Source organism: Callospermophilus lateralis, chromosome 8, assembly GCF_048772815.1.
Source record: "Callospermophilus lateralis isolate mCalLat2 chromosome 8, mCalLat2.hap1, whole genome shotgun sequence".
NCBI lineage: Eukaryota > Metazoa > Chordata > Mammalia > Rodentia > Sciuridae > Callospermophilus > Callospermophilus lateralis.
The window spans coordinates 122871364-122890053 of record NC_135312.1 but is presented as its reverse complement, the minus strand read 5'-3'; the positions used below and the strand labels follow the sequence as shown (position 1 = coordinate 122890053).

The window sequence follows — 18690 nt, the reverse complement described above, 5'->3', positions numbered from 1 at the left end:
GCTGAGGATTGTTTTTATTCACCAATGTGCGTGCCTGTCAGTTTCTCAGGATGACAGCCTGGCAGAGCTCAGTACTTTCAATATTATTTATGACGTGCGTACAACCAGTGGGGGAGGGGGGGACTGTTAATCTCCCACGAAGAGCGGAAACCTAACTTGCAGAAGAAGCAAGTTTGCAGTGGCAAGCTGCTAGCAGGTAACTCTACCCACCTCCTGATACGCAGACGCATGCATCAGGGGAGCACCTGATGCATACACCCCAGTGCAGAGCGAGTTATCAGATACACCGGTTTCCAACGGGTGCAGAACCGGTCATTAACCAAGACCAATACCCGAACCCTGTCTTCCAAAGCCCACCTTCCAAAGTCTTCTCAGAAAAGTTAGCCCACCTCAACAAAGCCGCGTCCCAGCGGTGCTATGCCAAGCTCTTTGATATTTGCCTAATATATTGCATCCTCTACTCTTTGTAATCCCCCGCCCCCAAAGTGACGCGGGGCAAAACTTAATAGGTCCGGGGAACCGAGACGCGTCTTCCGCTCAGCACGGACTTTCCAGAAAGGAGCTGGGCTGCAGGCGCTGGATCTTTCTCGGCGCCTCCGTCCTCTGGGTCTCCCCTCCCCCGCACCCGCCCAGCACCGGCCGGGGCAGCTCACCTGCGTGGGGCATGGTGATGGTCTCGTTGGTGTTGGAGCCCGCGTTGAAGATAACCACAGCGGAGGCGTTCTGCAGGAACGCGTTCCGGATCTTATCCCTGTACGTGCAGTTGCCCTTGGGGATGAGGGCTATCCAGTTCTTGCCGTGGGTCGGCGCGGCGAACTTGGTGTTGGGGTCGCAAGCCAGGCGATCGTGGGCCGAGCTGGCCATGACCACCTCCCCGCGGGCGTCCTGCTTGGGCGAGTGCTCCCCGTAGCGCCCGCACTCGGTCTTCTCCGTGTGCAGCTCGGCGCCGCCGCCGCCGCCGCCCGCAGCCCCGGCCCCGGGGTCCGGCGCGGGCTCGGCGTAGGTGATGTTCACGAAGGCGGTATACCATTCCTCCTTCTCGGCCACGGTGAAGTCCAGGCAGAGCAGATGCACGAAACAAAAGGAAAGCAGCCATGTTGAGAGAGCCAGACTGCGGCACGCTTGGATGAGAGACATTGCCATCTTTATCCGCCGGGGCCCCCTCCCCGCCCCCCGCGCCCTCCTCCCGCCCCGTCCCTCCTCCCCAGCCCGGGCCAACCCCGGGCCGGCCGCTTCTCCAGCTGCTGCTGCTACTGCTCACTCCCGGGCCCTTGGGGCCGCGGCTGGGACGCGCAGCCGCCTCGGGGACCAGATTCCGGGCGAGCGGGTGGCGCCGGCCCCTTCGCCTCTTAGCCGAAGCGCGGCGGTTGCATCTTGCTTCTCCGGCGCGCTGGGGGTGAGAAAGGAGGGGGCGCTTCGGCTTGCGGAGGAGTCCAGCTGCCAAGCGTCCTGCTCCTTCGGCCGGCTTCTTCTCTCATGGGGTGGCAGGGGGCCCAGGAGCGTGCGGGGTGGCAGCTCTGCCCACTCCGGCCCCGGCGGGGGCGGGCGCGGCCGCTCGCAGGCGGGGTGTCCCAGCCGCCGCAGCCGAGCGACGGGGTGAGCGGGTCCGGCGCAGCCCTGGCGGCCGCCCCCACTGCGCGCCGGTTCGCTGGGGCAGCTGGCGTGCGCTCCTGGCCTGACTAATGGCTGTGCCGGGACACCCACTTGCCGCGGGAGGGGTCGGCTCAGGGAGAATGGGAGCGAGTGGGAAGAGAAGAGTTACGCGGTCCGTGTGTGTGTGTATGAGTGTCTGTATATGTTTTTGTGTGTGTATAATGTGTGCGTGCAAGGAGGAGCTTAGTGTGATGTCAAAGCTTCTGGGCTTCACTTGCCACACTCCCTCAGTCTCTCTCCATGGACAGCAGCGACCCCTGCCGGGTCTCACATTCACCATCAGTTTGCGACATGATCCAGGTGGGGGCAAAAGGGGAAGCGACCCCTTGACCTATAAGTACGGAAACAACTTCCTGCGCCTTAAATATAGCAAAACGTGCCTCTTGTAAACAACCTTTTCATTTGCTGGAAGAACTACGGTGAGCTCCCAAAGTACCCGACCCGGGACCAAAGTCTAAATCTTGTTAGTCTCAAGGTCTTTTGACACTGCTCCTGAAATATCTAGAACGTTGTCTATTAAACTTTAGTTTTAAAACAGACTAATGGGCCTTGTGAAGTTTCTGGTCTAGTAGGTCTGGGTTGGGCCCCAGAACACACATTGCTAAGGAGTTCCCAGTTGATCTAATGCTGCTGGTCTAGGGACCACCCTGTTAGGGTGGGTATAGGAATAGGCAGGCTTCTTTTCTCCCATCTGGAAACAAACACGTGACATTTTTCCCCCCTTATAAAATGGACATTGTCTAACTCTGGAGGAAAAGAGACTGGATGAGCCATTTCTCTCTGTATTTATTTTGGTTGTCATGACTGGCATCAGAGCACTCACAACATCAATAGGCAAGGGAGATTTGTCTGGGTTACTGTTTAGCAAGTGCTCTCCAGTTGAGCATGTAGATTACAACTACTCAGCAGAGAATACGGTTTCCCTAGAGTAATCTTAAAACTGTGGCACAGCATAATTACTTACCAATTAAGTGCTTGGTTATTATCCTTTCTCACCTATGGTTTCCTTGGTTTGAGAAACCGAAAATATAAAGTGTTGAAAAATATTTGTGTGGTGGTTCTCAATCACTCACAGGTATTTCTCCCCTATCACTCACAGAACCAGGACCCAATTCATATCAAAAAGCAAAAAGTCCACCATTTCCCCAGGACCTGAATACATGTACAGCTCTCTGTTAATGAATGTCCACCAGCAAAACTTCTCTTTTTTGGACAGCAGTACAAACAGCTGGTGGCTGTTAGGGGAGAGCAGAGAGCCCCAGCTATACCCAAATTAGAAGCAGGCACAAGAACTACTTAGAAGAATCTGTCTCTATGGTATTTGATGTGCTGGATTTGTATGTGTTCCTAGCTTATTCCTTTTAGAAAATAGGCTTCTAGGCAATCGGGACAGTGCTTTTTATAGTGCCTAATGCCCAAGGAGGCAAAGTGGAGATGCCTGGCTGCTGGTTTCTGAACCACCAGAGATCTGAGGGAGGAGTACACTGACTCCAAACCCCCAGGTAGATTCTGCAAAAATGCAAACCACGGTGATTCCCCAGACCTATCTTTTAGCAGTTTTCCTCTAGCCACAAAACTTGGAGAATCTGTGTCATGAAGAATGTATGACTCTCCTTCTGTGCCCTTTCCCTTAGAGAAGTTAGGGACTGAAGATAGGCAGTCAGGAAGGTAGCAGCGTAAGTACTCTCATAAGGAAAATGGGAGCCAGCTTCTTACTGTTGGAGAAGGAATTTGTAAATATTGAAAAAAAACTATAAGAAACTCTGAGGTATGGGATTGGATTAAAAATGAGCATGGAATTACTTTTTTTAAAAAATATATGTGTCAGGTTGTGTTGTGGCTCAGTGGTAGAGCACTTGCCTGGCATGTGTGAGGCACTAGGTTTGATTCTCAGGACCACATATAAATAAATAAAATAGAGTCCATTGACAACTAAAAAATTTTAAAATATATATACATATATATATATATGTATATGTATACACACACACACACATGCACATATATACCAAATCTCTCTCCATTCAGACTCTCGAAGCAATGATCAGAAATCTTGCTTTCTAAATATTCACCTTCAAAATGAAAGGTCTATCCTCTCCAAAACTCTTATGAAAGAGAAAGAAGAACTAACTGATCCAAGATGAAGACACAAGACTTGATGATTAAATGCAACAAATGTTCCTGGATCCTCTTCTGCACTGGAAATGAAAACTAAACACTTGACAAAAAATGAATAAAGGCTGTAGATTGGGTAGTATATTTCACCTGGGGTGATTTCCTGATTTGAATATTTACCATGTAGTTTTGTGGAGAAGGTCCTTGTAGGGATATGCCCACTGAAGTATTTAGTCGTTACGAGGTGTTCTATCTGCAACTTGCTCTTACATGGTTCAGGAAAAAAAAAAATGAGAAAGAAAATCTACTATAAAATCTTTGTTTTCTCTGGCCACACTTCAGAAAACTTGGGAACTCAGTTCATGATGTTAAAAAGTCAAAGTTCATTTTTTTTCTGGAGGAGGGACATAAATATGCTTCCAACTTTGTGCTAATGATTCTTCTCCAGCACAACTATGCACATTTTCAGTGGCATATTTGACCTACTGATCTGGTGTTTGGGGAAAACATAGATCCCTTATCACATCTGCTGCCAAATATATGACATTCTTATAGAGCAAACACCTCTGTATTTCTTCATATCACAATTTTTTTTATTTTTTAGTTATAGGTGGACACAATATCTTTATTTTGGGATGGTGCTGAGGATTGAACCCAGTGCCTCACACATGCCAGGAGAGCTCTCTACCACTGAGCCACAGCCCCAGCTTTATATCACAATTTTTACTGAGCATTTTGATACATTAGTTAGTGGTCCAGGCACTAAGTTTACAATTGGGAATGGAAAAAGATAAAGTTCTTGCTCTGTGGAATTGACATTCTGTAGCCAGAGAAAACAGAAATGTTTGAGAGTTTCCATAATGACAAGCAATAACAGGTGCTATGAGGAAAAGGCAGTAGAGCACCTGTAAGATAGGTAGTTTATTTTGCATAAGGTGCTACTTTATATCAGGGTCAGTTGCTCTGATGAAATGATGTTTTAATAGAATCCTGAAAGAAGTGGAATTCATAACAATGTTTGGGAGACCAGCTGTACCAGGAAGAGGAAATCAGAAGAACAAGGTCCCTGAGGGCAAGATTGTTTATATACAAATAAAATTTCTTTTAGTTGTCAATGGAACTTTATTTTTATTTATTTATACATGGTGCTGAGAATCAAACCCAGATCCTCACACATGCCAGGCAAGCACTCTACCACTGAGCTAAAACCCCAGCCACTGAGGCCTGAGAACAGTGACAGAAACAGAGAGTAAAGGAGATGAGATCGGAAGAGATGGGAGGGCAGATCATATGTGGCAGTCAAAGTGAGAATGCTTTGGATTGTATTTTGGGTGAGAGGAGAATCCCTTGAAGATGTTTGAGTTCCTACTTGTCCAAGTATATGATGTGTTTTAAACGGTTTATTCTGACAGTTGTTGGAGCAAGTATGGAAGCAAGGAAGACAGTTAATGAACTATAACAATTTTGGAAATGGAAACTAGTGACTATGACAGGGAGGTGGCAATGAACCTGTTGAGATGTGATTATCTCCTCAGTGCCTGGTATTTTTCCCTGGTACCTTTGATGTGGAGTATGAAAGAAAAGCAACTGGCAAGATGGGGTTGTCATTTTCCAAGATGAGGAAGATTGCAAGCAGAACTGGTTGGGATAAGAATCAAGAGTTTTGGAGAGGTAGAGTTCAAGGTGCCCAGAGGTATCCAAAATGGTAGTTAGATGCAATTTGCCTCAGCATTGTGTGTGAGAAGGGAGATTACTAGATCAAAGCACCTGAAGACTTTTCAAGTTATGTGTTTTACCATATAGGATTACCAAATCGCTTTTTCAAAGGTTGGCATCACCAGGCACCAGGGTAAAGTGAGCTCCCACAGACAGTTTTTGAAATATTCTCAGAGGACAGCTCAGCAACAAATCGTGGCCTATGGGAGGATTTTCTCCACCAGTCAAGCGGCCTAGGCCAAATAGAATTAGTAGTTTCCACAGGGTTCTTTGATGTAGGGAGATGATCTTGTTTTAGACGGGGTGGGAGCAGATTTGACTTAAACACATGCAACATGTTTGTGTCTGAGTCAGAGACAGAGCAGCCAGTGCAGAGAGTGGTAGTGCCCTGGTTCTCTGGGTGCTAGCTGATTGGGCTTTCCCTAAGAGGCTCTCAACCTTGACACTGCTTTTTTATCTCACCATTAATGTGCACAGCTTATTCAAAGGGAATCTGACCTTTGACTTCTAAGAAGTGTATAGTAGCATTTGACAACACCATTCCTCCTACGCTTACATACAAATTTTTATGCTTTAGTAGAATTATTATGCACAGATGATTTATTATACAGGGTTTAATGCATACCGTAATTATCATTTACACTGATTGATTGACTGCATTTTTAAAAAGTTGATACCTGTTCAATAATTCTTCTGCATATGTCCTTTTGTCACTATATGCTCCTAAATATCTAACTCCATGCTGAAAAGGGAGGAAGCATAACTGTGAAGGAGGGGGACTTCAAAATATTATATGGCATTCATGAACCCTTATGTGTAAAGGCTGGCATTATTATTTTTAAAAGCGATTTCCTATGGGATCATATGCTGTGATACTTTGTTTCATGTGCCCTGTCCTAAGGAAATTTTTCCTCTCCTCAGTCTTCCACATTTGTTTGAAGAGAAGTTTGTGTGGCAGTGGTAGCGTGGCAACTTTGACGCCAGACAATCCAGGATTAAAATCTCAGCTCTGCCACACAGGCAAAATTTAACTATACTGAGCTACAGTTTTCTCTTTAAAACTGGTAGGATTTCACCATTCCCAAGAATATTGAGAGACATGAAAGGCAATGTATGATTTTTAGGGACAAAGAAGAATGAGAGAGACCTCTAGGACTCTGGAGGAGTCAAGACCAGAAATGCAGGAGGAAACCAGAGTCTAAAACTGCAGTGCCTCTAAACAGTAAAGAAAGTCAATTTTTAAATTTATGTTCTTGACTTACAAGGGGATCAGTCCCAGTAACTCCATTATAAAGTGACAATATCAGAAATTGAAACGCATTTAATATACCTAATCCAGTGAAACTGGTAGCTCAGCGATGCAGCTCACCATGGAGTATGCCTTGTTCTCTTCGTGGTCATCGGCTCACTGCCACTGCCCAGCATCATGAGAGATTATCAAACTGCATATCACCAGCCAAGGAAAAGGTCAGAATTCATAATTCAAAGTGCAATTTCTACAATGCACATTGCTTTTGCATCAATGTAATGTGATGCAAAACTCAAACCAGTGTAGGTCGGACCATCTGTAGATGGTTGTCTCCTCGGTAATAAGCTCTGAGCTGGAGGTGCAAAAGAATAGCATAGAATCTCTCCCATCAAGGATTTTGAATCTAGTGTTAGAGGCAGATGAGATCATCCAAGTGAGTTGGGAAGGTAAGATGTGGTAATTTAAAAACACACCCATGAGAATAATTCAAGGAGAACAATAATTCTGCATAGAAATGGAAAAAATATAGTAATGATTGAGCCAGGTTGATTGTGCATCACATTTAGCATAAATAACCGGATTGAGGTCTACAAAGCTGGTGCAGGGAGGATTTCTTACTTGCACTTGTAGTCCAAGCATTTGCTGCAGGGTCTGGCCCATAGTAGGCATCCATAAATGGGTTGAATAACAAATTGTAACAACAAGCTACATTTTTGAACACTTAATATATATATATGCACTATTTGTTCCCAGCACTTGGCAGAGCCTCTCTTATTATTTGTCAGGATGACTGGTATCATTATTCCCAATACACAAATGAGGAAACAGAAACTCAAGAAGTGGAGTAACTTGCCTGAGGTTGAACAGCTGGTAAGTCCTAAAGTGGGGATTTTGTTACTGGAAGTCTGGCTCCAGGCTACAGTTTTAAGGGCTCTACCCTGGTATTGGTGTTCTCTTTGTCTTAGATATTCACTCTCGTGTTAACTTGACTCTTATTTGTAACTTCACTTTCTTTCTTTATTAACTTATTTATTTTGCCTCTGGCTAATACTCATTTGCTCAGTTCAGGACTATTATTTTTGCCTTCAGTTTTCTTTCACAGTCCACTCTTCTTGCTCTTGAGGGTGGGCTGCATTGCTCCTAGGAGGCCACACACTAGCCATACAGGCAGAGCATAAGAACATCCAGGTCCAAAAGCCCCTTTCAACTTCTGTTGCAAGTATCACAGATGGAAATGGGAGGTTTTGGAAAAGTATTTTGGGAGAGTGCACATGAAACTAAGGATACTCATTTCTTTGCTCTTTGTTCCTAGACTAACGTCTCAATTTTCAGAACAATAGAATTCGATGCTAAAATTAACCTTTTTTTTTTTCTTTTTGTTCTCCTTGGAATGATCAAATGATTTTTTAAAAATTTAAGTCTTCAAAACAATTTTGACATTTAATTTCGACTTTTTTCACTCTTATTCTTAACCACAACCCATCCAAGCAATCTCCTGTCTGAGAGGCCAGATAGAGAAAGTCAGCTAAGAAACACTCATTTGAGACTTGAGCCAAAACCAACACAACACTCTTCACCACAATACATCTGTTTCCTTTTTCTTTTTTATTATTATTTTTTTCACATGGTTATTCATTTTTTGTTGTTCTAAACCATTGCTCCTTGTTGGGCACAAGGAGTTGTTTTTCTTCTACTACTCTTTTTAAGATCATCTTGTTCTTTCTCATTGGAAAGCTGGGGTGGGGGAGGGTGTGTCTTCAAGCCAGGACATTCAGAGCATTGCACACTGACCCTCCATGGCAGCTGGTAGACGCAAGCGTCTTCAAACTACACTTTGTCAAAATTACCAAAGGAGAGAGAGAAACTGGGTCCGCTTCCTGCCCTTTCAGTTTGGCACTTCAGAAAGATGCTCTTCCACATGGCTTCCCTTTTTACAAGGAAGCCCATTCCCACAGAGTGGGTGAACAGCCATGGAGCGCATCTGGGGAGACGAGATGGCCTTAGGACTGAAAAGCACAGGTGTCCTGAGTTTTAATCCCAGCTCTGTGCCTAATTTGCTATTTAGGTCAAGGCTGCAGCATGACTAATCACTCATTTTGGCATACTTTACTCTTGGTACTAATTCCTAAACATCCACTGAGCTGTAATCACACAGAGCTGGTCACAAGACGACAGCGTTAATACATTTCCATTGACTGGCCACATGGTAAGGTCACTGGGGAGGAACAGGGGATAGAAAATAACATTTATTATTACCCTTCAGCCGCGCCCTGTGCTGGTTTTCACAGAGGTTCTCTAGATGGAATGCTTGCCCGGGTGCTACAGATAACTAATGTGAAAGCCCAGACAGTCCCTTTCTGCTCCAGCTTCTGTCCTGTAAAACGGAGGTATTGGCATTGATGATGTCCTCGGCTCTCTCCAACTCTGACAATCTGTGCATTCAGTGATTCTCTTGATCAAGTCAAATACACTTCTCTGTTTGGTTCCTTGTTATTGCATTGTGGTGACAAAGGTAAGGACAGGTCCTTTCATCCGTGATTATTATTAGGCTTGACTCTTGGTGATTCCAAGTGGATGTGGAGAACTCACCTAGAATTTCTGATTGAGGACACTTGCCACCAACACCACTGGCACAGGAACAGGTCTCCTCTCTCTCTGGAAAAGCATTTGACTTTGGATGGGTTAAGAATAAACTGTGAGAACGATGACACTGAAAGGAAAGGGAGGAACCCTGAGAAGGGCGAGTGAGGAATGAAGACGGAGACCAGGCAGAGATACACATGAGAGTGTATTTGTCAGAGATGACAAATAAAGGCCACTCTCCAGAGACAGAGACAGGCTTGGGGTTTGGGACTTTTATGGGCAGGCTCAGGTATTAGAGCCGGGCGGGTCCTAACGCAGGCGGTTAAAGGTGGGGTTGGTATGAGGGTGTGGGGAGTCTTTCTCAGAAACTCCCTTGGACAGGAAAGTGAAATTTTTAAAAAATGGTGGCTGTCACTTAAGATGGCTGTCCAGATGCTAAGCAAGGACCTTACAGACACTAGCATACCAGTCATGTGGAGAGCATTGGGGTGGCAAAAGTGAAAGAGGCTCCCCTTTATCCAGTGTTTGTAATAATAGAAATAAAAAGTTATGTTATCGAAGATGGCACTACTGAGCAGGTCATGACACAAGTGTCACGTTGGCATCTCTAGGAAATCCTACTATGTTTCCCTGGTAGGTTCTCTCTCCACACCCCTTTGCATATTTCGCACCTATTGCTACCACTTCCCCACAGTGTGTGTGTAAACTGCTTTCCTTCCCTAAACTTACATATCGCATCAAACTTTATTTATAAAAGAAAGCCTTCCAAGCCAAATGTTTTCTCTGATATGTTGGTGCTGACCCATAATGAGGGTGGTGGGGAGCATGGGAGGAATGGAGGAACTTTAGGTAGGGCAAAGGGGAGGGAGTGGAAAGGAGGGGACTTGGGGGTAGGAAAGACAGTGGAATGAGATGGACATCATTACCATAAGTACATGTATGAGGACATGAATGGTGTGACTGTACTTTGTGTAGAGTCACAGATAAATGAAAATTTGTGTTCTATGTGTGTACCATGAATTGAAATGCATTCTGCTGTCATGTATAACAAATTAGAATAAATAAATAAATTTTTTTAAAAAAGGAAAGCCTTTCAAATTGAACTTCCCATTTTCCCACCATTTGACCTAAAATCTAGTCTACTTTCACCCCAATTTATTCTTCCTCACTGTTTAAATGGGGAAAGTACCTCTAGCCTATCAAGACCAACTCTCCAGCTCTTGCTTGGACCCTCGTCCCCTCTTGCCTTCTTAGGAACTTTTCTCCTATAGTTCCTCCGTCCCTCTCCCACATCATTAATCACCACTTGTTAATTGAAGTAATCCCAGCAACACACCAACCAGTTCTAGCAGTGCCAGAAACCCAGTCCTGCTCCTCAGCTACAACCTCCACTCTTCTCCATTATGACAGCAAAACTCTTCAACAGTGTTTGGCAAAGTAGTTGTCCTTCTCTTCCATCCTTTCTCCCACCATATTCTGTCTTCTGCCCCACTATGATTTGAATATGTCCCTTCTTGTGTAGGAAACTCAATCCCCAAATTTGTGAGTAATTGGAAATAAGGCCTTTGGGGTAATTTAGGATTAAATGAGGTCATGAGGGTGGGAACCCCTGCAATGACATTAGTGACTTTATGAGAGGAGGAAGAGAGAACTGAACTGGAATGCTTGCTTCGTCTTGCTAAGTAATGCCCTCCACCATGTCATGATGCAGCAAGAAGGTCCTCTCCAGATGCAGAGCAGACTTCCAAGTGGATGCAGAACAGATGCTGGCATTGCCGCAGTCTGGTTGGGCACAATTCAGGAGCCACTTGTCAAAAGAAACTAACTTTATTTTTAGAACCACACACGCCAAACAAAACAGCTCCTCAGGAAAAAACACTCAGAGCCCAACTGCCACCACCGGCTTCCCACAAGCCACACTCCCCAACCACCAGCCTCCACACCTCCCACAATCCTCTTGCTTTTGAGGCCAATTGGCTGGGTTGCATGGGCGGAGCCAAAAAGTCCCCCAATGAGCAGCTCCGTGGCCTGAAAGGGCAGGGAAACAGCCCAATGAGCTTCACCGCAGAGGAGCCAATCAGCTAGATGTTGCTGGGGCCGCTGTGAGCTAATCATCAGCTGGCAGTCTGAAAGTTTGCTGGGGCCCCTTCGGCTGTGGCTCTCAACAGGCATCATGTCTTAGACTTTCCAGGCTCCAGAATCATGAGTCAAACAAATTTTTATTCTTTATAAATTACCCCATCTCAGGTATTTTGTTAGAACAACAGAAAATGAACTGATGACATGCCCAGACCTTTTATGGAAACTTCTCTGGTAGCCAATGAACAGTTTTGTCAAATCCAATGGAAACAACTCTTTTCTCACCTGTCTTACCTCTCACCAGCACTGGACTAGGTTGACTGGCCTTCTGTGGACTGTGGCCTTCTGTTTGAAACACCATTTTCTCTTGTTTTCCTTATCACCATTCTTTTGACTCCTCAGGTTAACATGCAATGTTGGGGCTCCTTACAATGTTGGGGCACCTAAGAATTGCTGTGATCTCTTAACTTCCTTTTATACTCTGTTTAGGTGATGTCTCCCAGTTTTACGTATCATCTTTCAACTGATGACTCCTGAATTTATTTTCTTTGAGCCTCAGACTCACTTATCTAACTGCCTGTTTTGTACATTGATATTGATGATTTATGAGTATCACAAAATTAATATGTCAAACATGGAACTTCTCATCCCAGCCTTCCTAATATAGTGTATGGTACCACTGCCCCTCAGATTCTCAAACTAGGAGTTCTCAATTCCTCTTTCCCTTACAGGTCCCAGTCACACCCCCAAATAGCAGATGTATCAGCCTTCTTAATAAATCTCAAATTGATCTTCTTCTCCGTGGTTTCATTACCTCCTTATGCCAGTCCACCAACCTTCCCATCTAGATAAATACCATAAACTTCCAAATGGATTATGGGCTTGCCCATCCAGGAGTCTTCACACAGCAATTAAAGTGAACTTCTTAAAAGGTAAATCCTCAACCTCATTAAATGAGTCTGTGCAGGCCCTAAGTTTTCTGGTGTATAAGAGCATTCCTGCTCCTGAAAGCATTAATAAACATCTAATTCCAAACTGGGCTCATCAGTGACAAAGTCCAATTTCAAGGTCTAGACAAATACAATCTGGTCATTTAAGACATTTACTTCACATTTGTATTCTACCTATTCCAGAAACACAATTAGTATAGGCTTACAAAGTCAATCATAATATAAAGTAGTCCAATGCCTAGTAAAAAAGAAAAAAAACCATGAAATCAAGTAAAAGAAATAGAAAAAAATATTATCAGTACAAGAATGTATTAATTATTATTCTTGAGTGCTGAATTTGATCAGCATGTCCTAATTAGGCATAAAATGAAACATAAGAGGGATTTTATTTATTTATTTCATAAAGGAATAAAAACAAATTTGCCTTTAGGTGTATATTTTCTTACTTATAACTTATTTAAATATATTTACAACAGTCATTGTATTATCATAGTATAATACTCAAGGTCTCAACATTTTTTTTTTTTTTTTTGCAAAAAGTACCGTCATATTTAAATGGTTATTTTGACACTAGCCCCTTGTAAAATTCAAAGGAGAGCACTGACTAATAATGCAACAGAGAAAGCATTTCTATGGAACATATAAGATGGAAATGATAAGAATATCTATAAAATAGGCTAAAATTCACCATGCAAAGTTCGTAGAGTGGTGACTTCCTCCTGCCAAGTAGCAGTGAATATTTGCTGTTCTGCTACCACTTAGTACCACTTCTGTAATCGCACCAAATTCTCAGACATTAAATGAGAACCTTAAGTGTGTAAAGAGTTATAATGGGAATGATTCCTGTGTTGTTAAAGTGACTCACTGGCAAGGCTATACTATTAGATCCTCACCATAAGAAAACAAATATATAATCAGATGTGCACACAGGTATATGTTTGTGAAAATTTGCATCTTTCTCTCTTGCTTGCTATAGGAGTCACCTTGAGAGTTTTGCAAAACATTAATTTAGGTGTAGGTATATGACCAGACTAAGTGAGAACATCTAGGTAGTTTTCAGGTTTCTAGTCATGGCATCCTTAATTCTCCATTCTCATTTCACATCCTCAGATTTGTTGATGGTAGCAGGAAGCAGGAGCCCCAAAGTACTTCATTTAGGCCCAGATCTCCAGCTTCAGAGTCAAATTAAAAAAACTTCCTAACCAGGCTACATGTTAGAATCACCGGGGAAAGCTTTTTATTTATTTTTGTTGTTGTTGTTTTTCTTGTACAATACTTGCAGAGTTTTAAATTCAACAGACCTGAGTGGGACTCTGATAATGACACTCTTAAAAGCAACTCAGGAGTCTCTAATGTGAGGCCAGGATGAGAATCATTTGGATAACCCAGGAAAAAAAAATAGATCATAATTATATTACCTCAATTTCAATAGTCAGTGCTTAGAATTGGCTAACTAACTTCCTAAATTGTCTAAGTTCTATTATATAAGCTTTTTAGTGGCAAATAAAACTATAGAAATTAAATAAATACAAAACACTAAGGCAACAGAAAGAAAATACATACTGACCCATGGAAAAATGCATACAAATTGACTAGGAAATATTCTCATTTAACATGAGTAAGATTAAAACTAAAACACCAGCGAATTATAGACTATTGTGAAACCTAGTTAAATATGAAACCAGAAATAAAGAAGTATAAACTATTACAAAGACAGATTTTTTAAAAAAAAGAAGCCCAACAGGCTAAGAGACTAAAATATACATAGATCATTTCCAGCTATAAGGGAGTGAGTGTGTGCGTTCATAAGAACAATGTGGTTATCTGTTTTATCACAGAATAACTTCTGTGGATTAGACAATGATTTATAGCCTATTTTAATTCTTGCCTTATTTGTCATGGCTATACTACACTGAGTAATCTTTAAAACTGGATATTACAAAAAGAAAAAGGAAAATCTCATTTTTGGGTGTGGAGACAAGAAAAGAAGACAGACATGAGATCAATTGCACAGCTCATTTATTAGCTCAGGATAGAGGCCTGTGATAGGTCAGGACCTACTTGGGTGACTGTATCTCATGGAAGATCCAATGCTCATGTTCTACGATGGTTCAGGTTCCCGACTATCATATCTTGTCAAGAATTCATGGAGTCAAGTTATGTCTCAGGGTATCATTATGTCAGGACAGATATAGTGTCAAACAGCTGCCTCCGGTGGGGACTGGGGTTCACAACTGTTCAGCAGCCCACTTGCCTCTGCCTACGTCTCACTGGGACATAACTGACTTCTCCCTGGTCTCTGTCCCTGTTACACCAGAAGGGAGAAGATAACTCTACCAGTTGAATCAGAAATTTCTAAGACACAGCAATAGAGAATATGTTCTAATCAATAATTGGATCTACTACTTTGTATTACTTAGGCTACTTTGTATTACCTAGGCAGGGATAAATGTTTCAGGAATCAGAAAAAAGTTGGTCCTTTTGACTAAGCCATTTGCTAATTTACATCATGTTTTGAAACTAAATAATAGAGGGTTTGACCCTGTTTTCCTGACAAGGAAAAATGTCTGCAGGAGGCAGACATTCATTGAATCAAGAAAATGTTTCCTAGGATATTAAACTATTCCTGAAATTAAAATTTTCGTTTTGTCTCCAAGATTATCTTAAAGTTACACATAAGCATGTTTGGTACTGACCGAGGGTGATGGGTCTTCATGCAACAGGACCCCGGGACGGTTTCAGGACCCTTACTTTGGATCCATATTTCCAGTTGCCTTCATGCTATTTAATCCTATGTAGTTGCTCTAGGGATCAATCCTTTAACACATGAGCCTTTGGAGAACATTTCAGATCCACACTAGAGCGGATGTCAAATTAAATCACAGGACCATTTATCAATAAAGTTTTGCAGCACTTCCCATAGACAAAAATGGTGAATCTATATTACAGAACTCAAAACGACTTCATATCAGTGCTTGGTACCATGTAAGTAGCCTTTCAGTTTCAGCAAAGCATCATCAGTTAATAGCCACGTCTTCCTTTCAGTGGTTCAGAGTGAAAACTCTGGTGTCATCTCTGACTCCTCACTTTGCTTCTCCTTGTGTCCAGGATCTCAGCAAATGCACCACATTCTGACCACTTCTTAACTGCTTCACTGCTTTCACTGTGGCCTGACCCACTACCATGGACCACCTGGGTTATTGTAATAGATTCCTTCCTGGTCCTTGGTTCTACCCTGGCCTCTATTACATGGCTGTCCAAGTCATCCTGATGAAACACAAATGAGATGAAGCCACTCATTTGTTCAGTCTCCTCCATGTCTCTCAGCCTAGAGCCAATGTTTAAAAAATGGCTGACCTCCATGAGCTGGTTCTGCACTTAACATCCCTACATCTCCCTCCTGTTCTCCCTGTAACATCATCTTGGTCTCTCCACCCCAGCCACAAGGGTCTCCCTGCTGTTCCTTGGAGAGGCCATGTTTGTTCTGACCCCAGATCTCCTTTCTGGCTGTTCTAGCTGAAAGTGGTTCTCCAAGCTATCTTCGTGGCTCACCCCTCATCTCCTTCAAAATTTTTGTCAAATGCTTGCTTCCCCCATCACTCAGCTGAAAATGATGCACACTCTCCCTTCTTACATTCCTGACTCTTTTCCTCCTGCTCATTTCCATTCAGCATACTGTGCTGTTGTTTTAAGATATGGATGTTATGTGCATTCTCCTTCCTTCCCACTTCCACCCCTTTCCCTCCCTCTTTGTCCCTGTGTCTCTCTTGCTTCCACTCCATAGAATGTGAATTCCGAGAGAGCAGGGACTTTCATACACATTCTTTCCAGTGGTGAAGCTAGAATCTGCACTAGCTCCTAGAATGCAGTATATACCCAATAAAGAACTCTGGAGTGAGATAATAAATTAGGTATATTAAATTAACTTTTAGCATCATTTGATCTGCAAATAAGTTTGGTTTTCATAGTTGTATAAGCATTGTAAGAATAAATGCATGGTCCAATATATTTAAGTAATAACATAAAATTAATTTAAGTAACACTGAGAGCTATAGGAATTCTTTTTTAAAAAAAGACAATTAAATAATTATTACATGCTGTTTTTTAAAATATGCTATTCTAGGAAGGTCAATAGTAAACTGGAAGAATCATAAAATAGAAAAAAAATATTGGAATTCAGAAGAAAAAAATATTATCTAGTTTAACATTTTACCTTAGAGTAGGATAATTCCTGACATTATGGAAGTTTATTATTTTCATTGTTTGGCTTCTTGTTTACCAGGGTTTGGGGATTTTATGGGCAAGGAAATGATGTTCTTAATCTTTATAACATTTGTACTTACAAATTGAAAATTCCCCAAGGTAGGCAAATGTGTTCCCATGATATAATCCTACAGACAATTTGTTTTCTATGCCAGTTTCAAATTTCATTCAGATGGAAAAGCTATTTTAATTGATTTAACAGATATCTATTGTTGGGCATATTTAATTCTTAAAGAAATTCATGATGTAGGTCTGCCACTTTTTGTTTGTTTGTTATTATTGTCTAAGCAATCTGTTAATCCCTCTCAATTGATTTTGAAAATTCTACAATGAGTCATTAGAAATATATGAAGGTTTGAGCTGTGAAATTTTATTAGGAAATGATGTTATGTCCCAGGGATTCTTCAGTGGGTGAGACATTGCCAGGATGGAATCCACTTAAGATCACAGATATATAGCTTGTATATCTATCTGATGGTGGACTTAACACTCATGCAGGGATTTTGTCTAGTTACATAAAAAGAGAACATCAGCATTACCTTTCAAATATTTTGAGTTTTGAGAAGAGTATAGCTAAGTAATTAGTGCTGGAAGGGAATATTCTACCCTCTTGAAAAAGTGAATCTAGAATGTTTGAATTTCTTTTTGGCCTATAACATGATTTTTTTGCTGTAATGTAATGTATTACAAATCTTAAAACACATTCATATATTTACTTGTTTCTATTATTTTATTATCATTTGTTTTTATTAAAAAATATGAAAATTTCCATGGAGTCATTGTTTTTAATTTCACTAAAGTGAATAATGGCTCTCAATATGAATTACGCAATTAGATTTTTCCAACCTTTTTATTTACTTCTTAGGACTCATTCTTAATTATTTCCTGCCCCAGATATTTGACACATGCTAATCACTTCTAGGGAATAAAAATCAGGGAGTTCAACCTATATTTTTTGTTAGATAAATGTCATGTGTCATATATATGTAACATTTTGTGATTAGAATATTAAATTAGCCTATGAAAACAATTTCAGGCAGTGTTTTTGAATAACGAAAGCATATCCCTAAGAAACATTTACAACATCATAATTGTACACTTTGCTTACGATATACATAATTGTGTTCTTCTGTTCCTTCCTCAAGCTGAGAATATACAGTAATTGAAGATGTCCAAGTACTTTTTGGAGAAACTGGTGGGAAGGGGGATTAATACAGTACTGAATTGTGTCCCTTCCACTAAATTCATATACTGAAGCCCTGAGCCTTGGAAGAGGAAATATGGACAGACAGGTGAAAAGGAAAGGCCGTCTGCAGTAGTGAATTAGGGAAGGCGTGCAGCCATGAGCAGGCACCAGCAGCAGTACTCGGTTAGGGCAGCAGGCTTTGGAGTCAGACTGCCAGGGTCAAATGTGGCACTTTCCTCATGTGTAAAACAGAGGATTGCTATCCCTACCTCGTCAGTTTGCTGTATTTAATTAGTACTACATATGAAAGCTCTTAGAATGGTTCCAGAAAGGTAAAAGGCACTCAGCAAGTCTCTTCTTAAGTGAATCATTTCAACAATGTCCAGAGAGTATGTGACAGGGGATCTCTTCTTGATGGTTGACATAAAGCAGAAAGACTCTGTGTCCAGTTGATAGTGCTATCAGTTCTTTGGCCAAATTTCAACTTACGTTCTTCCCATATAAGTAGCCAAATACTCCCCCTCTGGGGAGAGGAACTGGCTTTTATAAAGCTAAAGAGGAACTTGAAAAGCCTGCAAATAAAAAGGGAGGTCATCCTGTCCTTCCTTAGCTTGCCTGCAAAGCATGACATGATGTCAGTAGGGTTGTTCAGCAAGCTGTTCTGCCTGTCTTGTATATTGGATAATGACTGTGTTTAGATCAGTAGGCTAAATATTGGGTAGCTGAGAAGGGTTGAGAAGAGTCAGAGAACACACATACTCACAAACAAAGTCTCTACTTCAGTTGACCTCCTTTCAATCCCAGTACATATTTGGAGAGAGAGAGACTGTATCCCTGTGTACCATATCTGAAAACAAGCAGCTGTACTTAAAATGCAGACCATAGATCTGAGTGTA

General features: G+C 42.0%; 1 protein-coding gene across 2 annotated transcripts in view; it reads right to left on the bottom strand.

Annotated features, from left to right (window-relative positions):
- Rnf150 (ring finger protein 150) overlaps window positions 1–1163 on the bottom strand; it is a 226565-nt gene extending 225402 nt beyond the window's left edge. For both annotated transcript variants that reach the window (XM_076864194.2, XM_077110142.1), the window contains exon 1: window positions 654–1163. In XM_076864194.2, coding sequence (XP_076720309.1) covers window positions 654–1143 — 490 coding nt within the window. In that variant the 5' untranslated portion in view covers window positions 1144–1163. The remainder of the gene's footprint in view (window positions 1–653) is intronic.
- Between the last annotated feature and the right edge of the window lie 17527 nt (window positions 1164–18690).